This window comes from Carettochelys insculpta, chromosome 4 (genome assembly GCF_033958435.1).
Source record: "Carettochelys insculpta isolate YL-2023 chromosome 4, ASM3395843v1, whole genome shotgun sequence".
Lineage (NCBI taxonomy): Eukaryota > Metazoa > Chordata > Testudines > Carettochelyidae > Carettochelys > Carettochelys insculpta.
Window position 1 is genome coordinate 129,727,430 of NC_134140.1, and position 25,526 is coordinate 129,752,955.

Genomic DNA, 25,526 nt, shown 5'->3' on the forward strand with positions numbered 1-25,526 from the left:
TTTGCTCAGAAGCAGTTTACAGTACTAAAACCAACCAGCCAAAGGACAGTTTCAACAGAAAGTTATGTCCAAAAAAAGGAAAGAAAAAAAAAGGAAAGAAAAAGAAAAAAAAAGAAAAAGGTAAAGGCTAACTAAGTTGAAACATATGATGGTAGGGAATGGGCAGTCACAATGTTCACAGAAAAAGGTCAGTTAGTAAGTTCTTCTGCAAAAAGCCTACACACTTCAGTCAAGCACATCAGTAGAATGATTTGGGAGCATGTAAACGTCCTTTTGTGTTTTCCTCTGAATAAAAAGCAATCTCCAGGCTAACAAAATGATCCTACTCAGCCAAGCTGGTTCATATGCACACTGTTCATGTGAGGTGTCCAACTTCCAGTCCACACCTGAAAAAGAAGTGTGTATATTAACAATAATGTATTGCGAGGGTGTTTTAGAATATTTAAGAATCTTAAGCTTAACTAAGATGTTTCAAATAGAAATGTATAATGCTTGACTTCACTTCTCTAATTGTTTAATATATTACTAAACTACATCGTAATATACTTAAATGGGTTTCCTCTTGTAACTCTTAAGAGCTCAGGTGTGAAAAGATTATTTTCATAACTTTCACCTTCCTGCCTGTGCTTCTATCCTCGGTTCCCATATCCTATCTAGACATTCCCTCCAGTGCTACAGATGTTCTTCCCCAGCAACTTTTCTATTGCTTTTAATAAAAAAGTTATACTACCATGCCACAAAATTATAATGTGCCACTCCACCACGTAAACGCTTTCATATCTGGCATTCTAACATCCAGAACTCTCAAACCACCATCATATTAACCATAAGTAAATTTTAGTTACATTTTCCATAAGTATAGCACAGTGAAAGTAAATACAAATAAATTAATAGAGCAAATACAGTATACATGACTACTGTTGTTGGTAAATAAAGTACTCTGGATACATTTTGGTTTAGATATTAAGAAACAATCTTGTTTTTTCTTTAGTGTAATGCATTGCTAGGTATACTTCTCTGTTATCCAGAATATTTGAATATCTGGCAACCTCCCAGATACGAAAGAGTTAATGTAGCTATGTATCAGGAAATCCTCACTTCTAGGATCAAGAGGAATAATAACTAAAGCCCCAAACCTGCAACTGCATCTGCTAATGATGCTGTATCAGCTGACGTTGATAGTGCTTCTGCATATATGCAGGGGATCATGCAAGCAGGATCCGTTACAAGTTCCGTATGTAAAGCATCATTTTTGGGGGCATAACAAGCCATCTCCCTTCAGCTTTTAAAAGTTCAGTGAACTAAAAAATACATTTATATTATGAATGGCTTTTCAATATGTAGTGCCACATTCCCGACGGCGAACCCTTCAAGTACTACATGTCACAAAGTAAAAGTTATTTGGGTATAATGAATAGCAACTTTAACAGACTAATATATAAGTAAGAGGCTATGTCTACACAAGCTGCCCCCCCCGCTTTCAAAAGGGGGATACTAATAAGACACTTCAGGATATGCTAATAAGGCACTGCAATGAATGCGCATCATCTCATTAGCATAATGGCATCTGCAGCACTTTGAAAGTGCTGCTGTCGATTGCGCGCAGCTCGTCTACATGGGGTCCTTTTTGAAAGGATCCCGCACACTTTGAAATCCTGATTCCTATTTGGTTATAGGAATCAGGGGATTTCAAAGCGTGTGGGATCCTTTTGAAAAGGACCCCCGGTAGGCGAGCTGCACATGATTGACAGCAGCGCTTTCGAAGTGCCGCAGCTGCCGTTATGCTAATGAGGTGCTGCATATTCATTGCAGTGCCTCATTAACATATCCCAAAGTGTCTTATTAGTATCCCCCTTTCAAAAGAGGGGGGGTAGTGCACATGTAGCCAAAATGTTTTATATGGATAGGTTAGATCCAAATTATGGCTAGTCCTGTGGAGTTACCCAGTGAAAGAAAAAAAGCATATAGTGAATTCCTCCCCCCACAATTGCACTCTTGCAGCGACATTCCATTGTTTAGCAAAAGAACAAAGTGCAGCCAGCCGTACTAGAGATCCCATAAGGGGTAACCCTTGGACAGATTGATGGAAGGGCAAGGGCAATGGTAAAATCAACACAGGAAGGACCAACTCTCCCTCTGGGCACTCCTAGCACTACAAAGGCAATATTGCTCAAAATCATAGTGCACCAGGTCTTGTCCTGACAGTGTCTCACCTCCTCCTTTGACTACATCTACACTACCACAGAAGATCAACCTGCTCAGGGTAGATCTTGCAGGGTCTGATTTCATGCGTGCAGGAAATCGAGATTATAGGGGGTCACAGTGGACCCCTATACGCCTTGTGAGAGGCGAGGAATAAGGAAAGTCAATGGGAGAAATTCTCCCGTCAGCCTTCCTCTGTTAAGACAGACAAGTTAGCCGAGCATAGATAGGTTGATTTTAGCTACACAATTGGCATCGCTAAAATTTGTGGTAGACTTCTATGTCTAATGCAGACAGCCTTAGAAAGTCATAAATTACATAAAAAAATTGAACATCCCTCCCCAGAAAAGTGACTTAGCAGTTCTGTAACATCTGCATCAGTTCTAGTATTTGGTAGCAGCCAACCAGCTTCATTAAACACATTTAACCAAAAAGGTAATGTTACACTGGAAACACTTACTATAAGGGCTTCTCTGCACGTGGAAATTAACTGTAATAGGTATTCTGCCATATCTGTCCATATGGATACACTCACTCTGGAATAGCTGTTGTGCTTGAATTCATACCCTACCTTGTTCTAGAATAACTTCCACATCTAAACAATGATGGTTTGCTTATTTTTAAAAGGTAAGTGAAATTTTACTCATTACATAGCATTAGGTGTTTCAGTGGTAATTAGCAATTTTAAATTAGAAAAAATCAGAAAGACTAGAAAAAGACATACATTTTTGTGTTTTGCATTACACACCTGGTAAATTATTTGTTTTTGATTATGCTGAAGATAAGTCAGGAATAAAATTAAAAACCACAGTATTACCGTTTGAGGGCCATTGTTTTCTGTGGAATTTGAAACCATCTTTATCAAGGAGTTCCAAGAGGGATCAGCAGCATGAGGTCCATTAAATATAGGACCTCCAGAACCATCTGTGATGGATGCTACAGGAGGAATCATTGCGTTGCCATACACAGAGAAAGGCATACCCTTCAGAAGGGAAAAATTAACAATTAACATGTGTATATAAATAAATATGCACATAATTCAAGCAGCAAAAAGAAAGTATTGGTTTTTATTTTAGAAATTCCCTACATTTGTACTGTTGAAAAGAGTAAGGTTTTAAACATTTTTCGTATCTGCTATACATTTATTTCTTTAGTATCAGATTAGTGCTTTGTTGCAACTGTTCTGGAGAAAAATAAAGGTTAATAATACCCCAAACCACACAGCTCAGACTCTTTTACAGTGCTATAAATTATTTATTTGCCTTAAGAAACAGAGATACTAAAGTCCCAACACTAATGTGAATTACAGAAACATTAGGATTGTTACCCCGACTTTAGGGAAATCCATATATCCTGCAGGAACATGTTGATGGAATGTACCGGAAGGGGCTACAATTCCTGTACTGTCTCGCTCCATTGCTTGATGTGAAAACACTCCAGGATCAGACATTGGCCTGTGGATCATATGACTTCCCATTCCACTGTGACACCAGTCTACTTTATCTGGCAAAGAAACAAGTAAAATCAATGATTATATTGATATTAATAAACTTGTACGGGGAGATAACAGACTGAAGTCCTCTGCTTTAAAGCACTTCTGCAACAAGAATAATCACTTGCACCTCAGTTGCCCAAGATGTGTTGTCCATTCAGCCTACACTTCTGGGTGCATGCATAAGAAGAATGGATTCTGTGTGGACAGTCTCACTTAACCACAATTTTTCAACATCCACCATTAAGAAATAACTTCCATAACACCATCTCCTTTTAAGATATAGAAACTGAAACCTACCCCTTATGGGTCTGGTACTGTGGAAGCTAAGGACTGCATGATATTTTGTAATCTCAGTTTTTACTATTTCATACAGGCTGAATCTCTTTAACTGGGCACTTGCTCATCTGGCACCATCCTCAGATTGGCATGATTTTAATTAGCCAGATGACCACTTATTATGGGTGTGGCCAAGTTTCCCATGGTCCCATAAACTTTGTTTAGAGATACCTGTCCTGACCCTCAGTGTTCTGGGCTGTCATTTAGCTCTAATTTACCCCTAAATGTCTTCTAAGAGGCCAGTATGCAGTACAGGTGTTGGTAATGCTGCTAGACAACACTGACCATGGTTCAGCAAATTTTTTTTTTGTCACAGGACAGGTTCCCAGGGTGCTGGACTAGAGAGGTTCAATCTTTACAACAAAGAAGCACTAGTTTAAAGAGAATGCTTTATGAGAAGGTTCCTGATGCTCACAAGTGAATAAGAGGATGTACTCCACAAGTGGTTCTATGAAAAGGCAGGCCACTTGGAAGTTGGTGGTAACCTAGGAACCAATGATTGTGAACTGATTACGTTCGATATGGGAAAAGGACAATTTCAATCAATAACACCACCATACAGTGTTTTAAAAAGGCTAATTTCCAAAAGCTAAGAAAAATTATTAGCAAAACTGTGGAAAAAATGTTAACAAGAATGGGCAAGTCTTAAGGAAGAGTTTATCAGACTGCCAAAAGTCATGTTTAGGCAATCAAGAACGAACAACTTTATCTAAAAGCTAATCTTTGACTATGGATATTCAGAAACCAATACCTGAGGTTCATTCTTCACATCAAATGGCAAGACGTCACAAATGAGGAGCTTTGGAACAGAGCAGGACAAGAACCACTTGACGTTCAAATCAAGAGAAGAAAGTGGGGCCACACTCTCAGAAAACCATCATCCAGCAGAGTTCGTCAAGCTCTCAACCCGCAAGGAAAAAACACAAAAGAGGAAGACCTCCAACAACATAGAGCGGATCTACTGGAACTGTAGGACAACAACTGGAGTACTCCTGGAGTCAGCTAGAAGTTTTGTCTCGAGACAGAGTGACGTGGAGGAGACTTGTAGATGACCTATGCTTCACCCAGAGTACAAGTGTTTAAGGTACCAAATGGAAATAAAAATCTATACATTTACAAATGGAATAAAGGGGAAATAGTAGATAAATCTTATGAAAGACAGAAAACTGGTACAGGATGCTAAAGACATCAATGAAAAAAATTTATGACTGTCCAGGCTAAGGACAACAATGAGTTTTTGAAGTGTTTTAGAAACAAAAGAAATATTAACAATGGTACAGGGCCTAATGCCAGATGACTAAAATTGTTAATTCAGGAAAAGCATGAGTGTTCAATAAACATTTCTGTTACACAGGAAAACGCTACTCATACCATATGAAAATGTGTAACCACTGCCCAGATAATTAATAACTAAGAAGCATGGTAGATATCATCCACTAAGCATAAACTTCTTTAAACCAGCTGGAGCAGATAATGAAATCAGGAGTCTGAAAAGAAATACCTGAGATTCCTGGCCTGCCAGTGTTAATTCTAATGAATTTTGGCATATAGGGAAAATGTCAGAAGACTGGAAAAGAGTTCTAACAATGTGCCAATATTCAAAGAGGACAAGAAGTGGAATGACTGCATAACTGCAAATTGGCTGATCAGTCCTGGACAAAATCATGGAAAAGCTACATGGCAGTCACCTGATAAAGAAATAAAGGGCAGGACAAGTCCATAAATACCACAGTTTTATAGAAAATAGGTCTTATTACACTTGATTACATTCTTTAAGGGAAACCAGGTTGGTTAAGGTTACTGTGTAGATGTAAATACTTAGTACAACATGGCATTCTGATTATATTGTGTAGTACTGATTTTAACAACAGAACACACAATTAAGAATCAGATGACTGATCTCAAAAAGTTTTAAATGGGAATAAGGATGATTTTAGTGCAAAGCCACAGGGATTAGCACCAGGCCCAATACTATTTACAATTTTTACAAATGATCTAGAAGCGATGATAAAATTTGTGGATGACAAAAAATTGGCCAAGTGGCAAGAAAGGAGAAAGACAAGGCAGTAATACGGAGAATTCTGGATGGCTTGATAAGCAGGGTCCATTCAAATAAAATACATTTTAAAAACAGCCAAATGTAAAAGTATACACCTAGAAACAAGGAATGAAGGCTCTATCCTACCTACAGAATGGAGGACTGTATCCTGGAGAGCAGTGACTCAGAATGATTTTTGGTTCACAATGGAAAAGCTACTCAATAGGAGCTTTCAGTGCAATTTTTTTATATAGCACTCCAGTGTTGGTCTCAGTTGTGCCATGTACAGTTCTGGTGCCCATATTTTCAGAAAGATGTGGAAACACTGGAAAGGGTACAGAAAAGAGCCACAGAAATTCTTTGGGGTCTGGAGAAAAAGCTCTTCTTTGCTAGTGGCTGAGGAGCTCAGCATAATTAGCATATCAAAAAGAAGACAGAGGTGACTTGATTGCCTTCAAGCATTTGTTAATTGAACAGCAAAAGGTGTAACAAGTACCAATTGCTGACAGCTGATGTCAAATTAAACGAACAAATTAGGCACAAATTTTTTTATAGCGAGATTAGTTTCAGTGGTTAATCAATCACCAAAGCTACATCTACATCAGCCCCTCCTTTTCGAAAGCAGCATGCAAACGCAGCAGACTGAAAATGCAAACAAATCACTAATTTGCATAGTTAGTGACCCATTTGCAGAACAGTGGCCACTCACCATTCTGGAAGAGCTGCTTTTGAAATGCAAAACAGACACATAGGCATGATTCCTTCGAAAGGAAGCCTGGCTTTCAAAAGCACCCTTCTTCCAAATTTTTTTCCAGGAAGAAGGGTGCTTTCAAAAGTGAAGCCTCCTTTTGAAGCAACCCCATCTACATGGCTGTTTTGCATTTCGAAAGCGCTCTTCCAGAATGGCGAGTGGCTGTCATTATGCAAATGATGTCTGAATTTCATTTGCATTTTTGATCTGCCACGTTCACATGCCCCTTTTGAAAGGGAAGGGCCAGTGTAGACGTAGCCCAAGAGAAGATATGCTTTAGTCCAACAAGTTATTTGGTTCAAAATAGTGGTAAACTGGGTTCAGTGTAATGGCTTGTGATAGTCAAGTAAGACTCTAGCAATTAAACTCTACGAATCCAAGTTTCACAGTTCTTAATATACAGAACAGCAAATTCGATAAAAGCAGCAAAACTGGAGGTGTACCTTTCCCTTTATCCTGAAGGGACAACTATTCCATGTGTTTCCTCACTCCTCATCTTGTCTTGAAACAATCTTCATCAATGAGTGTGTGGATGATAGTCCATTCAAAGCCCACTAATACTGCTCCCTTAGGTTGGTTGCAGGTGTAACCATAAAAATTACACCTAGATTATCTAGATCATCCCAGGCAAGGCAGAACCTACCCGTTTTCTTTTTTATGGCTTTGTGCAATTGTAACAGCAACAAATATCACAAGCAGCAAAGCTTCACAACAAAAGGTTCTCTACTATGTTTTAGGAACCAACTTCAAATCGGTCACACCAGCCAGAAAACCCTGCTCTGAGAATCTATAATGAATGACTCTATAAATGAGGAAAAAATAATTTCTCAGGAACTCATTTCATACAATGCCCTTCAGTTCTGAAATATGGATTTAAGAAAAGCATTATTATAGCTGTCAGATAATGCGCCATACCTTGATTGCCACCCATCCCTTCAAAGGACCAGATGCCACTCTGCCCCACCGGAGTGGCTAAATTGCTCCCAATAACGGATGGAGTAGATGTTCCAGTTTGTCTAATACGTGCAGAACGTTCAGTCCCAATTGGAACAGGAACCTTTCTGTCCTGAGACACATTGCTGGGTTTTTCTGACCCCAAGGATGCTGCTGAAGGGGTAGGAGATGGTGCTCTAACTCCAGATGACACTGATTGAGCAGGAGAATCTACAGAAAATTGAAATATTGCAGAAGTGCAAATGTACAGTTAGCTAGAACTAGTTTAAGATAATAAATGATTTTTCACTCATACAGTTCTGTTCATATATACCAATGCTACCCTGAGAAAAACAAATAAACAAAAAAAGACCCAAGAATTTGGAAGCAGATGATTCAGGAGAATCAACAGGCGTATTATGATAATCTGAAGTTGTTCCACCTCTAAGATCACAGATTCAAAATATAGCTTAAGCCTCTTTCACTTGTTGACAGGTGGCTTCCCTGAAACAATTACTGTAAATTGTTTACCACAACACACACTACACAAATGATCACAAAGATACCATTAAAAAGACCTTTTAAGGGATAATCAAAACTTGGCAATTAGAAATGGTTACATTCATGACTGTATCTAAAATAAATTGCTGAGGTCTTTTTAAAACATCTGCATCTCACTTAGCCTGTAAAAGTCCTAATAAGAAGACCTCAGATTTTAACATTGCCAGTGGCTTAATCTTTAAGATTCTTCCTTAAATATAATGGAATCACTTATAAACAAAATCTTGTTTTCTATCATAAGACATCATGACTGCATTACAGCAAAAACTGTAAAAGTCACAACTACAGATACCACAAAACTTATACAATGCAACCTCTCTCCAAATTTACTGAGTGGTTATTTCAAAGGGGTCTAAAAATAAATCATTGTAAAGCAAGAATTTGTTGGTAAGACTTATGAAGGCACTCCTACATCACAGATGTTTGGTTCACTCTTTGGAGAGTATCTTCTCAACTAAAAGGGCTAAAACTTGGAGGACAAAAAATCTGGAAAATACCCCCAAAAGTAACTCCATGGAGGATTACTGAACAGCTCTGATGCACCTGCTGAGCTCAAATCACTCATTTAACAACATTTCTTCCAGGACAATCCAATCTGTAGAATACAGTCTCATAAGCCATCTTCAAATAGATATGCATTTTAACAATGAAGCAAAAAAACCTAGGAAAAGCTTTGCCAAAAACAGTTTATTCATTAGGAAGCTACACAGATGAGATAAGAGTTTGACAGAATATTTTGCCTTTACAATAATTTCTCACTAGTTTCTTACTGAGTAGAACTCACCATTTGATGCAGATGAACATGGAGGCAATAAACTAAGCGGGGAAAAATGCTGTCTGTTAAAATTAGCAGCTGGAGGTGCTCCGCCAAGGGGTGGCCCAGGTGCATACATCTGACTGCCTGAAAGGTTTGAGGCAAAATTTCCCAAATGTGTAGAAGAAGGTGTTACAGAAGCATATGGTGAATCCATATTGACAATACCTACAAAAATTGGCAGAGGGTTAGACCTCACTGAAAGGTTATTTTAATTAATATCAGCATAAGCAGGAGACGGGTAAAACATCTGCATCAAATTAATTTCTTTGCCCATCACAATTTTACATTTTACAAATTTACATTAATTAACCTATTTTGGCTGTTCTCTCCATTCAAACAACTACAAATAGGAGTGCTAAAGAAATCAGTATTAAAACTTGGAAATGGTGTGTGTGTAAGCATGTGTGTAGGAGTAGTGAGGAATTAAGTATTTCTGAAAGGTTTAAAACAGTTCTCAAATAGATGAGTGAATGAGAGCATAAATAAGCATGACTACTGATGTTGGATAAAAATAAATAATAAGGAAAGTAAAATGACTCTCTCTCCCTCAAAATAAAAACATATGGTGGGGAAAAACTAAAATAATGCAGGAGAAATTATCACAGGAAGCCTTCATTTTAAAATGTCTTTATCCACTGTGATTGTGAAGATTACTTTCATGCAAACTAATGCAGTACTGTCCTTCTGACGGCAGACGAGGCTCCAGTGGCTGCTGATACTCATATTGATACTTTTCCCAACCAGTAGTTGTGAACCTGACATTGCTTGATCAGTGTGCCTAGTCAGTGCAGCAGTTAAACTGGTCTGAATTGTGTGAATTTCACTCAGCTGTTCATAGGAAACCTATGGAAAAATAAACATAGGCAAAGAGGCAAGCACTGGAGCAATTAGCAGCTACTTTCCCTCTCAACAGCAGCCAGGACATTGCGTTAGCATAGGTGAAACTCCCTCAGATAACACCAAGGAGGTTGGGACATGGCAAAGGCATACCCTGTGTCCCTCAGCATAGGCCTCTAAGCAAGGTTAAAGCTCACCTCCCTTAAAGAATCCCACCATACTATCTCCAGGAGTTGAGACGGCTGGACTTCTCTTAAGTGTCTGCCCTAAAACCGACTTGCAAGGACCCCTTCACCCATCTTTTGCTTTTTGTAATTTTTTCCAAGCCCTGCTAGCAGAGATTTTAAGCTGTAGAAGCTATAAAAACCACTCCAAACCTGCTGTAGTCAACTGAGCAGGAAAAGTTACTACAGTAATTCCCAAAGCCAGAAAGGTAGTTTGAGCATCTAAACAAAGTGTAACTAGCGTAACAGTTTAGACTGCATTTCATAGTAGGCTTATGTTTGCAGGTCAACAATAACAATGATTTCCCTAAAATCCACTCCTAACATTTATGTACACTGACATAAACCCTGGGACATTTCTTTTTAAGCTTTCCTGCAACATGCAACTTACACATTATGAAGTATGCACGAAACAAAGCTATCAACAATCAGGGCCTTTTCATACTCTGTAGCGTGACTGAATCAAATAACAAGCATCGCCCAAATGATGCTGCAATATTAATTTATTATAGCTTTATGCATTATTATAGCTCACGGACCAGCAGCCAGAGGACCTCAGACAAAATCCATTGCGTGTTCTGACACAGGATCGTGCGTTTTGGAAGAAAATTATAAAGTCACTGACACCAGAGAGAAGTGCCAAAAAAAGAACAGTTTTTTGTTGTGTTCTTCAGGAAGCCTATCACCTTGAACTTCAAATACTGCACTGGTGTCCAAGAGACCCAGCTCAGAACCTCCAACCTTCACTTCTAAGTGTGCCAGAAGAGGGAAGTGTGTATCACTTTTGTTGCCCAGGTGGCAACTGCCCTATGATTCTTCACATACTATGGATAGGCCACTTTACACGTCTTCTCCCAAGACCCTAGCTGCAAGTTAGGCTAACTCTGACTCCCTGAACTCTGCTAATTGAGTTCATGGAACAATGAGGGACCACATTTCCTATTATTCAATTAATTCCTTGTTAAGACAGCTAGCTACTTAGTAAATCCAGCCAGTCCCAACAGGAAGGCTAATAAAGTACCAGGTGCCGCATAGCAGCAAAATGATAAGTTCTGTGACAAAAATCCTGAATTCCAAGGGATCCTGGAAACAGCAAAATGTCCCTGTCATCACTGTCCTGGTTGAAGTGAACTGGGCAGCCCAAACCTCTTAGTGCTAATGACTTAGCCTGGTCTACAGTAGTGATTCAAAGTCGATCACAGATATGCAATTCTAGTCACAAATAGCTAGAATTGACATATCACGTTTGACTTTGTTCCCTGGTGTAGATCTGGGCTTTTTGGGCTCACACCAACATCCCTTCCTCCATGTGGCAGCTTCGAGTACCAGGGTCGACACCAAGCCCAGAGAGATCAATTTTGTCTTCGCTGATGCAGCAAAAAATCCAACTCCAGCAGATCGATCACCGTGCTTTGAACCCGCAGTGAGTACAGACGTACATACCCTTAGAGACTCTGCTACAAGAAGCTATCGATGCATCTCTTTTCCCTAGAGACACATTTTCAGTTTGTTTTTTTTTTTTGTTAAGAAATACACAAAACCAGACACTCTGAGCACAACTTTTCAGCAAAAAGGTAACTTCTACTGCTGTGGAATACATGGAGCCTTACTGATACAAATGCAGCTCAGCTCAGTTTAATTAAAATACTGCTCGCTATTCAACAGAAACACACAACAAGGCCTACATATTGCCAGATATTAGAAGATCAAAACCTTTAAAATTAAGGCAAAATTAACTGATGTTTACTGGTGCACAAACAGGTAACAACATAAAAACATACAGCAAAACCTCAAAATGCGCTATGTCCAGTTGCGCTTAACTTCCATTAACGAGAGTTAAGCACAACTCAAAATCCGGTCCCCACAGCCCTGGCTCAAACACACCTCCCCCGTGCCCTGGCTCAACCCCTGCTCGTCTCACGCCCACCAAACCCTTTGCAGCCCTAACCCATCCCAGTCTTAACCCCCATGCTCCCCTTCCCACAGCCTCAACCCACCACCAGGCTTAACCCTCCCCAGCTGCCCCCGCCCCCACAACCACAGGACTTACTTTTCAAAAGGAGCTCCAGGTGCTCCTGCTGCTTCCCTGGCTGCAGAATGTGTTCCTCCAGGGGGAAAACACTGCCCTACCTGACTTACGTGAAATTCGAGTTATGCGAGGGTGCATGGAAACACAACCCTCTCATAACTCAAGGGACTACTGTACGCTGCATCTCTCAGTTTTGAGAGAGTGGGACACTCCATTAACTAAGCAGTGATAACTGAGCCTGTGGTACCTCAGAAGTTGTAGAAGATGGACGATTCTGTTAACTGTTTCAATTTTGATAATTTTAATATGCTAACATTTCAACTATGAACACTGGGTTTTACAACTAATATCTTGAATGAGATGAACAGGGCAGGTCACATCTCTCAAAGATGATATATCAGGCTGCATGCAAACTCACAAAGAAAGCAGTACGTTAATGTACATTCAGAAAGTATCCTTGTAGGGGCTAGAAATATAATGGGTGAAAAACAAAATCTTATACTTTAAAGCACCACTCTACTACAGATGACCTACTCAAGAGCAGACGAATTACAGAATATACAGCTCATTTAGTTGAAAGAACCCTAAAAGAATCAACAGAAAATATTGTTTTCCAAAGTGGAAGCAGTCAGCTGCTGCTAAACATACTACTGAGGTGACAACATACACCCACACACACAGGTGTGCGCTTACCTGAGGGACTTGGAGCTGGCCTCTGTAATGGCGGCCTAAAACCTGGGGCTTTGGAAGTATCAGACTGATGCAAGGATTCCGAGTTTGGCAAAAACGAAGACTTTCCTGATAGAATGGACTCTGGCGTTGTCTGAGATGAAACTACAGATCCACCCCAGAAGGCATGGGCAGAAGTGGAACTGTTCTCAAACAACGTGCTAAAGGGCCCAAATGGCAAAGCAGCACTGAAGTTATTACCCACAGATTTGTTTGCTGGGTGTGCTGTATTTTGAGAAACAGTTTGAGTACTTAAGGTAGAAGGAAGCTGCACTGAAGAAGGAACACTGTGGGGCCTTTTAACATGATTTACACTGAGGACCGCAACAGAACAATTCTGCACAGGAGCTGGAGTCTTGTGAGCTGTATTTGTTCCATGGACAGGAGTTTTGATTGCAGGAGTTTCCATTTTAGCTGGAGGTTGAGTGGGTCCTACTGATGACTGAGGCAAGGGATAGGTCATGGGAGCATTTGTGGAACCTACCACTGGGGCAGAAGAACTTGTTGCTAAGTTTGGAGGCACAGCCATTCTAGGATCTGGTGGAGGAACCAGCGGTTGCTGTGGAGATGGTCTTGCTTCTTGAGACAGAGATCCTGGAGACTGCTGGTGAGCCGGGTGCACTGAAGAACTCCCAACAGAACTAGCACTTAGCTGCCGACTGCTGGCTGAGTTACTTGTTTCTACGACTGGCGGACTAGCTGCTTCCTGGTCAGAGGAAGATATGCCTTTATTGGGAGAGGTTGTTACACTGTCTGAAGGACTGTTTCTAGAAACCACTGCTGGCTGAGCTGGTGGTGAAGGGGATGATGGTGATGAAACAGGGTAGTGTTCTTTGGCAGTAGGGATGGGATATGTGGCATTCGTAAGAGCTGTGCTGTTGTTACTTGCTGTGGTTGTGATTGTGGTTGTGGTGGTGTTCGATGTTTTCACAACTGTAACAAAAAGCTGCCTTCTGACTGAAGGTGAACTGGGATTGCCATTTGCAGATGAAACAGGCACAGCAGAAACTACTGAATTTGTTGTAGCTGTTGGACTTGTAGTCAGAGAACCTGTTGAATTTACCTGAGAACCAGTGCTGTTCTGACTGTTATGGCGAGGCACCATGTGAGGTTTAGGTGAGTTAGTAGCTCTTGCTGGGCTCAAAGGTCTAACAGGAAAAGGACCCCAGGTAGACTGAACTGGTGGAAAAGTACCTCCAAAATGGGTCATCGGCAACCGAGGTGGACGGATTTGTGGGAAAGTCTGAGCAGCAAGTAAAGCATGTGCAAACTGTGGAGGAGGATATGCTAACGGAAGAGAGACTGGAAAACCAGGCCGTACATTATTCACTGGGTTCTTGACAGTTTTGTGTGTGGGTGCTGAAGAAATTGCAGGCACAGTGAGCACTGTGGCCGTTTGAGCTGTTGATTGAACAGCCACAGTGGTCACTTTGATCCCCATTAGTGAATTACTGACAGCTGTAGTGGCAGCTGGCGTTGACAATCCTAGTTTGGAATTTGCTGCAGAACTTTTCAAACGATTCTTTGGAATAAGTTCATCAATTTCCTTATCTGGATCCTTAATAAGAGCATTAATCAACTGCGTTGCTTGTCTCGTTGATTCTGTGCCACCCCTGTAATGAAGAGTAAAAGGAAAGGGAGGAAAAACATAGTTATTCTGAGTTAATTTTTCACTGTGAACTTTTACACTACATAGCCCAAATGCAAGCTATAATGTTAACAATTCTATTATAGACAAATTCACATTAAGATGTTTTATGTTAAAGCTAAACATCTAGTTCCCTAGGGCTACTACATAGACAGCAAAGCCATACTCTGAAAGATGACGGTTGAAAGCGTGCATCTGCATACAAAAAGCAGAATGAGATTGCAATCTCCTCTTTTGAAAGAAAGCGTCCACACACAGCTACAGGCACTCTTTCGAAAGAATGGGCCAGGAAATACTGTGGATGGGGCTGCATGACATACAAATCCTTCCAGGCCCTGCAGCCAGCTGCTCCCTAAAAGGACACTTCCCAAGCGCCCTCGCCCTGCACTCTCTGAGGCCTGCAGAGCCGTCACAAGCCCTGTGGAGTCTGATGGTGCCTGAAAGACTGTTGCCACGGATGCCCAGAAACAGCTCCTCCTCATCCAGCTGCCACACTGAACGCTGTGCTCGGTCACCTCACCATGGTGCTAATGGCCACCCTCTACCTCCTCCGGGGACAATCTCCTCCTGCTGGGGTTCTGGAACCTCTGGAGCCAGGATCCTGCCAGCCCTCCCCCAGCTCCCCCCACGAATGCCCCGCCACTACCCCAGCAGCCCGGACTGCTGGGAGCACCTGGTGCTAGGGGACTGGGACTACACCAGGTGGGTGCAGAATTTCTGCATGAGCAAGCAGACCTTTGAAGAGCTCTGCCACTGGCTCGCGTTGGCTTTGAGGCACCAGGACACTGGCACATGGCCCACCTACCCTCCCTCTTTAAAAACAGGTGGCCATCACTGTCTGGAAGCTGGCCACCTCGGACAGTTACCAGTCAGTGGGGCACCAATTCGGGGTTGGAAAGTCCACCGTTGGGACTGTCACCATGAAGGTAAGGAATGTTGCTTGGGGCACACATTTGCCACAGGGAGGTGAGAAGGGCTCCCCCCCCCAGGCAAGAGGGACCCTTGACGGCTGGGGACACACGGAGGGGGCCAGGAAACCCTGTCATACCCTCAGGAGAGCTCACACCCTCCATCCCACGCAGATGGTGCACCCCATGAATGCCACGCTGCTGCACAAGGTGGTTCGCGTGGCGGACATGGATGCAGCAGCCGTGGGATCTGCAGCACTCCGGTTCCCAAACTGCTTTGGTGCCTTGGACAGGACGCACAACCCCATCCATGCCATGGAACACAGTGCCAGCACCTACATGAACTGCAAGGGCTACCACTTGCCAGTGCTGCAGGTGCTGGTGGACCCCGGGGATACTTCTGGGACATTTATGTTGGCTGGGCAGGCTGGACACACGACGCCTGTGTGTTCTGTAACTCCAGTCTCTGCTGCCAAATGGAGGCCGGGACACAGGTTCCACCACGGGAGCACCAGGTCAGGGACATCACCATGCCCCTCTGCATGGTGGCAGACACCATCTATCCCCTGCAGCTCTGGTTAATGCAGCCATATACGAGCCACCACAACCCCACCCAGGAGCTGTTCAATACGTGCCCGAACCAGGCCCGCTATATGGCTGAGCGGGCCTTCAGGCACCTGAAGGACCAGTGGTGGTTCCTCCTCATGCCTGGAGATCGGCCTGCAGAACGTCCCACACATGATAGCTACCTGCTGTGTCCTCCACAACATTGTGGAGGGTAAGGGTGAGGCATTCCCCCTGAGGTGGGCGGCTGAGTCTGCCCCTAGGTTCAAACAGACGTCCCCTGCCCCAAGCCACCAGACCCACCGGGATAGAATCCACATTAGCAAGGCCCTCCAGGAGACCTCTGCACATGGGCCATAGTGACCCCCAACCCACAGCACCCCAGGCAGGCCTACCACACACACACACACCCTCACCATCCCTCCCCCTAACATCCCCCCCGAAACACATCCACGCTCCATCATCCCTTCCAACAAGAGCATGGGACACAGGAATGGTGCAAAAATAAAACTTTAACTGTCACTCTAAATTTTGTTTTGTCTAACAATATTGCAACAAAACTAGCTATAGCAGGGAGCAGGGCCAAACTATTTACAATGGGAGGGCTGGGCAAGCAGGAGGCAGCACAATCGGGGTAGAACTTGCCTGGGGAGTGGGGACCTCAACTTGGAAGTGGGGGCACTACTCCAGGGTGTGGGTGGACGGCCGCAAGCCCTGTCAGCCCTGTGATCCCTCCCATCCCTGGTTCGGGGTCCCTGGTGGGGCTGGGAAGGGGTGGGCAGCATGGCAAGGTAGGGATGTGAGGAGGATCTGGGGGTGGGGGCACCTTGTGGGGGAGCAGGGGAGGAGTCAGGCCAGAAGCTCTGAGTGCTCCCACAGGACTGTGGTCATCTCCTGCAGGTGGCCTAGCACATTGTACCATGCAGCTCTCCGCCACACTTGGTGTGCCTCCTCCATGTGGAGGCGCCGCTCCGCCAGCTCTGCCTGGCAGCGGGTGGCACTGTCCTCACTGTCATGCCCTCCCACTCCGGGCCTCTTGTGGTGCCGCTGGAAGTGGCGAGCGGTACCCCTCCTCCGCTGGGCTGTCTGGGACCACGGAGGGGTTGGAGCTCTCTTGGCCTTCCTGCGGCATGGCTGCAGAGATGGAGAAGATGACACAGTAAGTCCTGTGTTACAGCATGAGAGCCGTGCCTCCCATTCCCGTGGAGACCAGTCCCATCCAGCAACAGGTGGCCATGGGGTATTGTGCAGGCCACAGGGGTCTCTGCCCACGTGGGGCAGTACCTGGATGCAGTCTGCCTACCCCACCCCGCATGCAGCTTGCAGTGCTGTCCAAAGGGGCAGGTGGCTTGTGGCTGTTGCTGCACACTGGGCGCCATGGCCAGCTGGGCTGTGTCTGGACTAGGTCTGCTGGGCCGGGGTGTATGCCCTGCCAGGTACTTACAGAAGATCTCTTGCCAAGGTCCACCAATGCCCAGTTGGCAATCGCCTGGCTCAACGACTGGGATGGGAGTTCAATCACCAGGTCCCCCTCGTTGCTGAAGACCTTGGTGGCCGTTTCTGGCTCTGGGTGCATGGGGCTGTCCTCAGGTACAGGATCCTCCTCGTCCCCAGGGTGTGCCCATCTGCTGCGGTGTCCAGGAGGAATGCTGGGAGGGAGCTATCCCTGGGCCCAGGAGGCTGCGGCGCTCCCTGTAGTAGGAGTAGGTGGCGGGATCTGTCCCATAGTAGCCCGAGGAGTCCCAGGCCCAGGCGTAACCCTGCCACAGATCCTTTACCTTGCTGTGGACCAGGTCGGAGCTGCAGGCAGGGTGTCCTCAGGAGGCCAGGCCTTTGAACAAGCAGGTGAAGGCAGCTGCATTCTGCCGCTTGCCCCCGCATCCCATTCAGCGCCGCCTCCTCTTTCCAGAGCCCCAGCAGGTCTCTCAGCTCTGGCTCTGTCTAGGAGGGTGCCCTTTATTTTGGGGGCTGGCTGGAGTCCAGTGAGCCCTCTGATGAGGGGTTGTGCCTTGGGCTCCTGAGGTGGCTGGCTGCTGGCCCTCAGTAAAGGCTGCTGCTCTGGGGCTGCTCAGAGGGTGAGCTGCAGCAGCTCCTAGCATATACTCTGCTACCTGCCATGGGGTTTCTGGGCACATGCAGCTTTAAAGTAGGTTGGGCACAGCTACCACACAGCCCTGCTGCTGCTGGCTAGCATCTCCACAAGCCAGCTAGCTGGCACCATGGAGGTCTGCTTGTTCAAAAGAGCAGCCTGTGGAGCATCTAAACACGTTGCCTTTCGAAAGGATCTTTTGAAAGGGGGCACTCTTCCTATTACAGGACCGGAAGAATGCTTTTGAAAATGGCGCCACGTTCCTCCAATTGACTTTAGAAAGGGCACTTTTTGTGTGTGGACACTCCAGCACTCTTTCGAAAGGGGGCCAGATTTTCTGAATGTACTTGCAAGTGTAGACACAGCCTATACGTATAAAAATCTTTAAAAAGCTGAAATGTGTATCTTAAACAAAGGTGTTGCACAGCAACAAAAAATAGTTTATATTGCCTTACTTTCTGCCCATAACAGAACAGAACCAGTTTTCTCTATTCTGCATGAAAATACTCCTTTGGTCCAAAAGCACAACCAGAATAGTAACATCAATTATGCTTTGAAATGATTTTTTAAAAATTGTTGCTCATCTAGAGATCCTGCAAGAAAAGTGGTCTAATTACACTAAAGGCTACTCTCTTTTTATTCTTTTCACAAGTAGTTAATAATGACAAATAGGTTTTTTACCTGATCGTTATAATTCTGTCCCCTGTCTTGTCTTTCTGTTTGTCAATGTCGATATGTGCTCCTGTGAACTCCCGGATAGCATTGATGTTACACCCTCCTCTTCCAATGACTCTGGAAATTACCGTTGATGGAACAGAAACCTTCTTTGATCTATACAGAAGAAAAAAGTCACTTGGAGACGTTTCAATGGTTTGACATAAAGTGAAGAATATCAGGAAACTATAAAGTATGTGAGAGAGAGAGATCCTGAGTATGTGTTTAAGAGGATAAATTTATTACTTCTCTCAAACTAATACATTCATTTTATCTAAAAGTTGGGCAACAAACACATGAGAATGTTCTGTGAAAAACATACCTAAATGGGATACAACTACTGGCATGTTTGACTCTGTATATGCACGCATACCTTCTTACAACCTCCTTCCATCCTTCTTCCCTCTTCTGGCCACGTTTAGGGCTAGCTACAGTTAATTTTCCATTTGGGGAAGAAAGGGGAGAAGGTCCAGATTTTGTGCAAGTAGACAAGGAGTTGCTGGTCACTTCACTGATAACCTCAGACAACCTGTAAAAATAATTAGTTGCTTTTAGATACATTGAGTTTGAAGAAATCATTTAAGAAACCACGTGGCCATTCTTCTTTAGCCTTCTGCTACTAAGGTAGCTGGAAGCTCCAGACAGAGTTAGAACATTTTTGTCCTGATATACAAATGCACTAAACAAAAGTGATCATTCATAAAATACAGTTAAGATATAGATGCTGTTAAATACATACACAGTATTTTAGCACCTAGTAGCTGATCTGGTTTTGCCATTCCCTCCAACTGCTGAAAGCTAGAAACAGCCTCACTGCATCAGAGAAATGCAGAGCAATAAACTACCTAGAACACTGAAGAAGCAGTATTTATTGATAGGTACGGATGTCATTTTTTCCTCCTATGGGTCTGACACAATTAGAATTAATCAACCAATGTGTATGCTGAAATGCATCTAGAAACATTAATCTTCAAAGTTTTATTTAAATTTTTAAAACCACCAATGTAATATCCACTGGATTGAGTGCCACTTGAACTGGGCAGCAGTTTACCTGAAAGCTAGGCTAAAACACTTCTCCCCTTTCACTTGCTGGCATTGCTAAAAGATGACTGGTCACTAGTCATGACTCTTCTTTCCAAAGAATTCTGACTACAGTAACGTAATCCTAGTTTCATTCAGCATGAAGTGGCCCAGGTAAAATGCTTTTAAGCAGAACTGTAGCACAACTACTCCTTTACAGCCGCAGGTAAAGACCTAAAAAACTACAATATCAAAGACCCAGTTGGACAATATAAAAAATAAAAGAATATTCATGATTCAATATTCTCTTCCAGGCATGGAAGAGCTACAATGAAATATCCAACTGGCAGAACTGACTGAAATGCTCCTGTCTGGGAAACCACATACAGAAAGATAATTACAGATTTGCAGGCAGGCATCATGCCTTAGCCTACTGTTTGAATATAATTCACGTTACAAAAATGATTTGTCTCCTCATACAGTACTCATATTCAGACATAATACAAGTAGAAAAGCAAGGACATCTATGCTCTTATTTTAGTCTTGCAATTCAGAAGAGTCTAACAAGGCAACTAAAACACAAAAATGAGAAGTTTAGAGAGTCATTTTCAGTAGGAAAGTCAAATTATTTCATATTGGGAGTTACTGTACATGGCCAAAGTAACTTACTTTATTGATGATTTGCCAGAAATTGCTTTTCTCTCATCTTTTGGAAAAGTGACAAGTACTGATGGCTGCTGCTTGTTGCACAGAGTGTTAGTGGCGGCTGTGGAAGAATGACTGTCACTTTTGTGGCTGCTGTTGCTATTGCTGCTCTCATCACTACAGCTGGAAATCCTCATGTTGTCACTGTCACCACTTTCACTGGTACTGCTACTCTTCGATTCGCCATTTGCTTTTTCTGGTTGACCATAGGAGATTGGGAGTTGATCATCAAATATAATCTGAACATTATCTGGATTAATTTTGTTTTTCCTGCTTTTTCTCTTGGAGCTGGTTGTGGTAATGGTATTGTTCCTTTTCCCATGGGAACCTGCTAAAGTAGTCCAAGTTGCAGATATACCTATGGTGGTTGTAGTGGTGGCACTAGGAGGCTCCGTTAGGACCTCAGGCTCATCTGATTAAGAATCAAAAAAATTACTACAGCATGAGGAAATTTGCACTTCTACGATTTTTCTTGTTTGTTTTCAAAGTCACACTTAACTAATCAAACATGTTGAGTAACAGTCTTCAATGACCCCATGGAATAATTACAAGTTAATAATTACTAGACCAGTTACATACAAAAGGCAGAAGTTGCACAAGTACCATTATATAAACCAGTGGTTCTCAAACTGTGCATTGGGACCCTGAAGTGGGTCATGACCCTGTTTTAATGGGGTTGCTAGGCCTGTCTTAGCCTGGCTCTGCCCTGGGGCTGAAGCTAATGCCAAAGCCCCACTGTCTGGGGATGAAGCTTGAGAGCTTCAGTAATGGGCAGTGGGACTAAAGTTACAAGCCGCAAACCCTTGGGCTGTGCCATCCATTCTGCTACCCCACCTCCCTTGAGGCAGTGGGGCTTGGATTTTGACATTCCCACCTGGGGTAGCAGGAATTAGGTGGGTTCAGGCTTTGGCTCCCGCTCCTGTAGTCATAATTTTTGTCATCAAAAGGCAGTTGCTGTGCACTGAAGTTTGAGAACCCCTGATATAAGCCAATGGTACACACCTTCATATTGTATTCAGTTCTGGTCCCTCCATCTCCTAAAAGATAGAGCAGAGATAAAGGAGGTTCCAAGAGTGCAAAGAACCACCGTTTTCCCATATAGTCATATGAAAAAACTCTCATACGAGATAGACTGAAAAGACTGGGTTTATTGTTTGCCTTTTGAGAGGAGACTAACAGAAGGGGACAAAATATTGGAGCGTATAAAGAATTTAAACTGGTAATTGTCATTTACCATTTTTCATGACACCAGAACAAGAGGATATTACATGAAATCCAAAAGTGCCAAATTCAAAACTATCTGGTAAGGTACATCCTTTTATCAGAACACAATGAAGCCTTCGGAACTCTATGCTACAAGTTATCCTAGACCAAATGATGTGGCGTTAGAAGAACAATGGGAGAGTTATAGTACATATTAAAAATACAAGTGTTCTGAAAAAGAAACTAAAGGTCCAGGACAAAGCCAATACTATGTACCAGTGGCTAAGAAGAAAGTTTCACTGTGAACCGGTTGTCCCATAACTACTTCTGACAGTTATGGCAACTGTCAGGAGAAAGTGCACTGCCTAGCTAGACCGCTGGTCTGGTCCAGAATAGCAGTTCCTTTTTCAGTGGAGTTTGAAAGTAATGTTAGATATAGCAAATATGAATGGACTACATGAAACCTTCAAAGTACTGACAAAGTTATACTATTGGGAGTAAAATAATATGGGAAAAGATTAAATTTATGCGAAACAGCAGTAAGACTACCTTCAGCTTTCAGCTTTTCCTTCTCCTGAGCAGCTTGTAGTTCAAAATTCTCTTTATTTTTTGCTTCTATTTCTTCTAGTTTTCTTCTCTGTTCTTCCTTTTTCTTCCTTCGCTTCTCTTTTCTCTTCTCTCTTTTGGCTGCTAAAGCCAGCCTTCTGCTTTCTTCCCTCAGCTGTAAGTCAAAAAGATTTGAGCAGTATGAGAGTACAGTCATACCCTGAGATACACCCATTCGGATTACGAGAATTCAACCTTACGAGGAGTTTCATTTAATACCCCTACTTCAGCGTACGAGGCATTTCTTTGCATTTACGAGGACCAATCTGGAGGCTGGCGACTCTGGTAGGCAAGCACCGAGGGGATGGAGTCGGCTGCGTTGGTCTTGACGAAGAGGCCGTGCAGGGGGGCAGTGGCGCCCTGTGAGAGGGAAGCAGTCTGGTGCGGGGAGGTAGACTCGTCCAAGTCCCGGCAGTAGATCACGCCACTCTGCGAGACGTGGATGCTGGGCACACAGCCCATCCCAGCCCCACTGCTGCCGCTCACCCCCCGGGTGGCTGGGGGATGCCACCGCCCGCCCTGCATAGCTGTGCCTCAGGCGCTGCTCGCTGTCTGTGGTGCTCCCTCCCATTTAGCGCCTGGCTCGCCCACCGCTGCCACCTCGGCTGCCACCGGTGGGGCCTCTCCACCGCAGAACCCCACACAAGCGAGGCACAGCCCTTCACCAGCTGGGGACCCCCTGTGCCTGCCTAGCTCCCCATGCGGCCAGCCCCAGGGAGCACCCCCCGCCCACTTAACCTAAGCTGCACTCAGGCCAGGCTACCTCCCCATGCCCTGCTCTGCCCTGCCCACCCCCTTGCACCGGATTTAATGGGATTTGGCGTTGTTTTAGCATAAATGGGTGTACATTTTGGGGCTCAGGAATGCATACAATTTTTTCCCATTGAAATGAATGGTAATTACATTTTCAACTTATGAGAATTCGCCCTAAGAGGGGTTTCTCAGGAATGAATTACCCTCGTAAGGCGGGGAAAGACTGTATTACAAGATGATAAAGAGGAACTATGCATCTTGTTTGGAAGCAAATTGAATGCTTGAAGACTACTACTTTTGTACGTCACAATATGTATCTATAAAAGTCAAAGCTTGAATTTAATCGGTTAAATTATATTTGGAAATCAAAAGGCCAATATTCTTTACTCTGACTTGCGTTATGGGTCTCTAATGCACATTTAACTTGTTGAACAATGGAAACTTTGCACATGTAAGCAATACACATTGTTGCAGAGAGGAGAATTTTGGCCTACATTTTAATCTTCACGAGTATAGGTTGAACCTCTCTAGTCCAGTATTCTCTCATCTGGCAACACCTGTTGTCCAGCATGATTTTAGTTAGCTACACATCCACTTCACATGGCTGTGGCCAAGTTTCCCCTGATCCATAAAGTCTGTTTACAGAAACCAGTCCTGGTTTTCATCGTTCTGTGATAGACAATAATGACCTCCTGGAGTCTAGCAAATTCCCTCCTTCAGCACCACTCCGGGTCCCAAGGGTATCAGACTAGAGAGGTTCAACTTGTACCTACGGAGCATGTGCATATGAAAGCAGAAGACATATCAACAATGAATAAAATAATAAAACAAAATTACCAAAAATGAAGATAAAACAATTTTCAATTATGGAGAGATGAAAAAATATCAAAAATGCTGCAGCTAATGTGGCGCTAGAAGCTTCAGTTATCTGATACGTTTTTTTAAATACAGGTTTGTGCTCATACCACCAGGTACAAACTTTTCATTTAATTCAGTTTGTACACAGTAACTTATTGCTTCATATTAATCTTTTTAAGAAATGCTTATACCAAGAAACAGTATATGTACATAAGCATTTCTTTATTGCATAAGTAGTATTCTGTAAGTGCACGCCATTTACAAACTCTAGTTACCTTAATTTCACATTCTTATATTTACACAGGTTTTACAATTCTAACAGAAAAAAAATCCATCCTGAATAACTCTATTAAGCACTTTCACTTCCACAGAAAAAAACAGTGATGTTTTGGCCAATTAAAAGGAAGGGTGTATGATATTTATATTTTATTTATTCTATTAAGGCCCAGATCTTGCATTAAGTCTTCTGATGGTGGAGAGGAAGTTTTGGTCACTGAAATGAAACTTCAAATAAAAGGGCATTTCTTACCTTCTCTAAATCCAGCTCTTCTAAAAGAATGCTTGCGTTTTTGTTTGCTTCTGCAGCCTGTCTATCTTTGGCTTGTACAATTGATTCCATACAAAGGTGGCACTTTTTTAACATTTCCTAAAATGACAAAGTAAATCTATCTTCTGTCTGAAAACAGAATTCTGTATTGTATATGTAGACCAACTTTTTTCCCCCAAATACCACAAGATTTACAGCTGGCTCAATAAGTTGTGTAAATCAATCCTTTTAAAAAGGCTTAAGAATAATGTGAAAAATATTAGTATTTTGTATTGGCAGCTTATAGGCACAAAGCATTTTTAAAATATTTAATTTTAATTGCTGGTCTTTTACACTACTAACGTGCTATGGATACTACAGAATCTTTTATAATGAAAGAAAGAGAAGTTACTCGCTTGTAGTAACGATGGTTCTTCGAGATGTGTCCCCGTGGGTGCTCCACAGTAGGCGTCGGGCTCGCCTGGCGCCGCAGATGGGAATTCTTCTAGCAGTTTCCACTGGATCGCACATGCGCCAATGCGCGCCACTCCCTTGCGCGCCCTCGGTCATGTGCGCGATCCGGTCCCCACCAGTTCCTTGACCAACCGCCTCAGATGCTCCTGAAAAACACCGGACAGAGATCCGAAGCGGGGAGGATAGGCGGATAGTGGAGCACCCAGGGAGACACATCTCAAAGAACCATCGTTACTACAAGTGAGTAACTTCTCTTTCTTCTTCAAGTGGTCCCCATGGGTGTTCCACAGTAGGTGATTACCCAGCAGTAACCCCAAGTAAGGAGGTGGGGACTCGATTCATGTGCAGCTTGCCCCCGAGAGGACTGCTGTCGACAAACGGGTATCCTCATCGAACACCCGATGCAGGGCGTAATGCTTGGCGAAGGTGTCGTAGGATGACCAAGTCGCTGCTCTACAAATGTCTTTCAACACAATTCCCTTGAAGAAGGCCGTTGATGCCGCCAC

At 43.3% G+C, this 25,526-nt stretch overlaps 1 protein-coding gene across 4 annotated transcripts in view; it reads right to left on the reverse strand.

The window, feature by feature from the left end:
* Nucleotides 1–25,526, reverse strand: part of ANKRD17 (ankyrin repeat domain 17) — a 159,931-nt gene continuing 134,405 nt past the window's right edge. For all 4 annotated transcript variants that reach the window (XM_074993801.1, XM_074993800.1, XM_074993803.1 and 1 more), the window contains 11 exons: nucleotides 24,550–24,666; nucleotides 22,353–22,524; nucleotides 20,565–21,012; nucleotides 19,249–19,404; nucleotides 18,843–18,992; nucleotides 12,917–14,565; nucleotides 9,101–9,298; nucleotides 7,738–7,986; nucleotides 3,530–3,705; nucleotides 3,020–3,184; nucleotides 1–386 (listed from right to left, as the gene is read on the reverse strand). In XM_074993801.1, coding sequence (XP_074849902.1) covers nucleotides 327–386; nucleotides 3,020–3,184; nucleotides 3,530–3,705; nucleotides 7,738–7,986; nucleotides 9,101–9,298; nucleotides 12,917–14,565; nucleotides 18,843–18,992; nucleotides 19,249–19,404; nucleotides 20,565–21,012; nucleotides 22,353–22,524; nucleotides 24,550–24,666 — 3,540 coding nt within the window. In that variant the 3' untranslated portion in view covers nucleotides 1–326. The remainder of the gene's footprint in view (nucleotides 387–3,019; nucleotides 3,185–3,529; nucleotides 3,706–7,737; nucleotides 7,987–9,100; nucleotides 9,299–12,916; nucleotides 14,566–18,842; nucleotides 18,993–19,248; nucleotides 19,405–20,564; nucleotides 21,013–22,352; nucleotides 22,525–24,549; nucleotides 24,667–25,526) is intronic.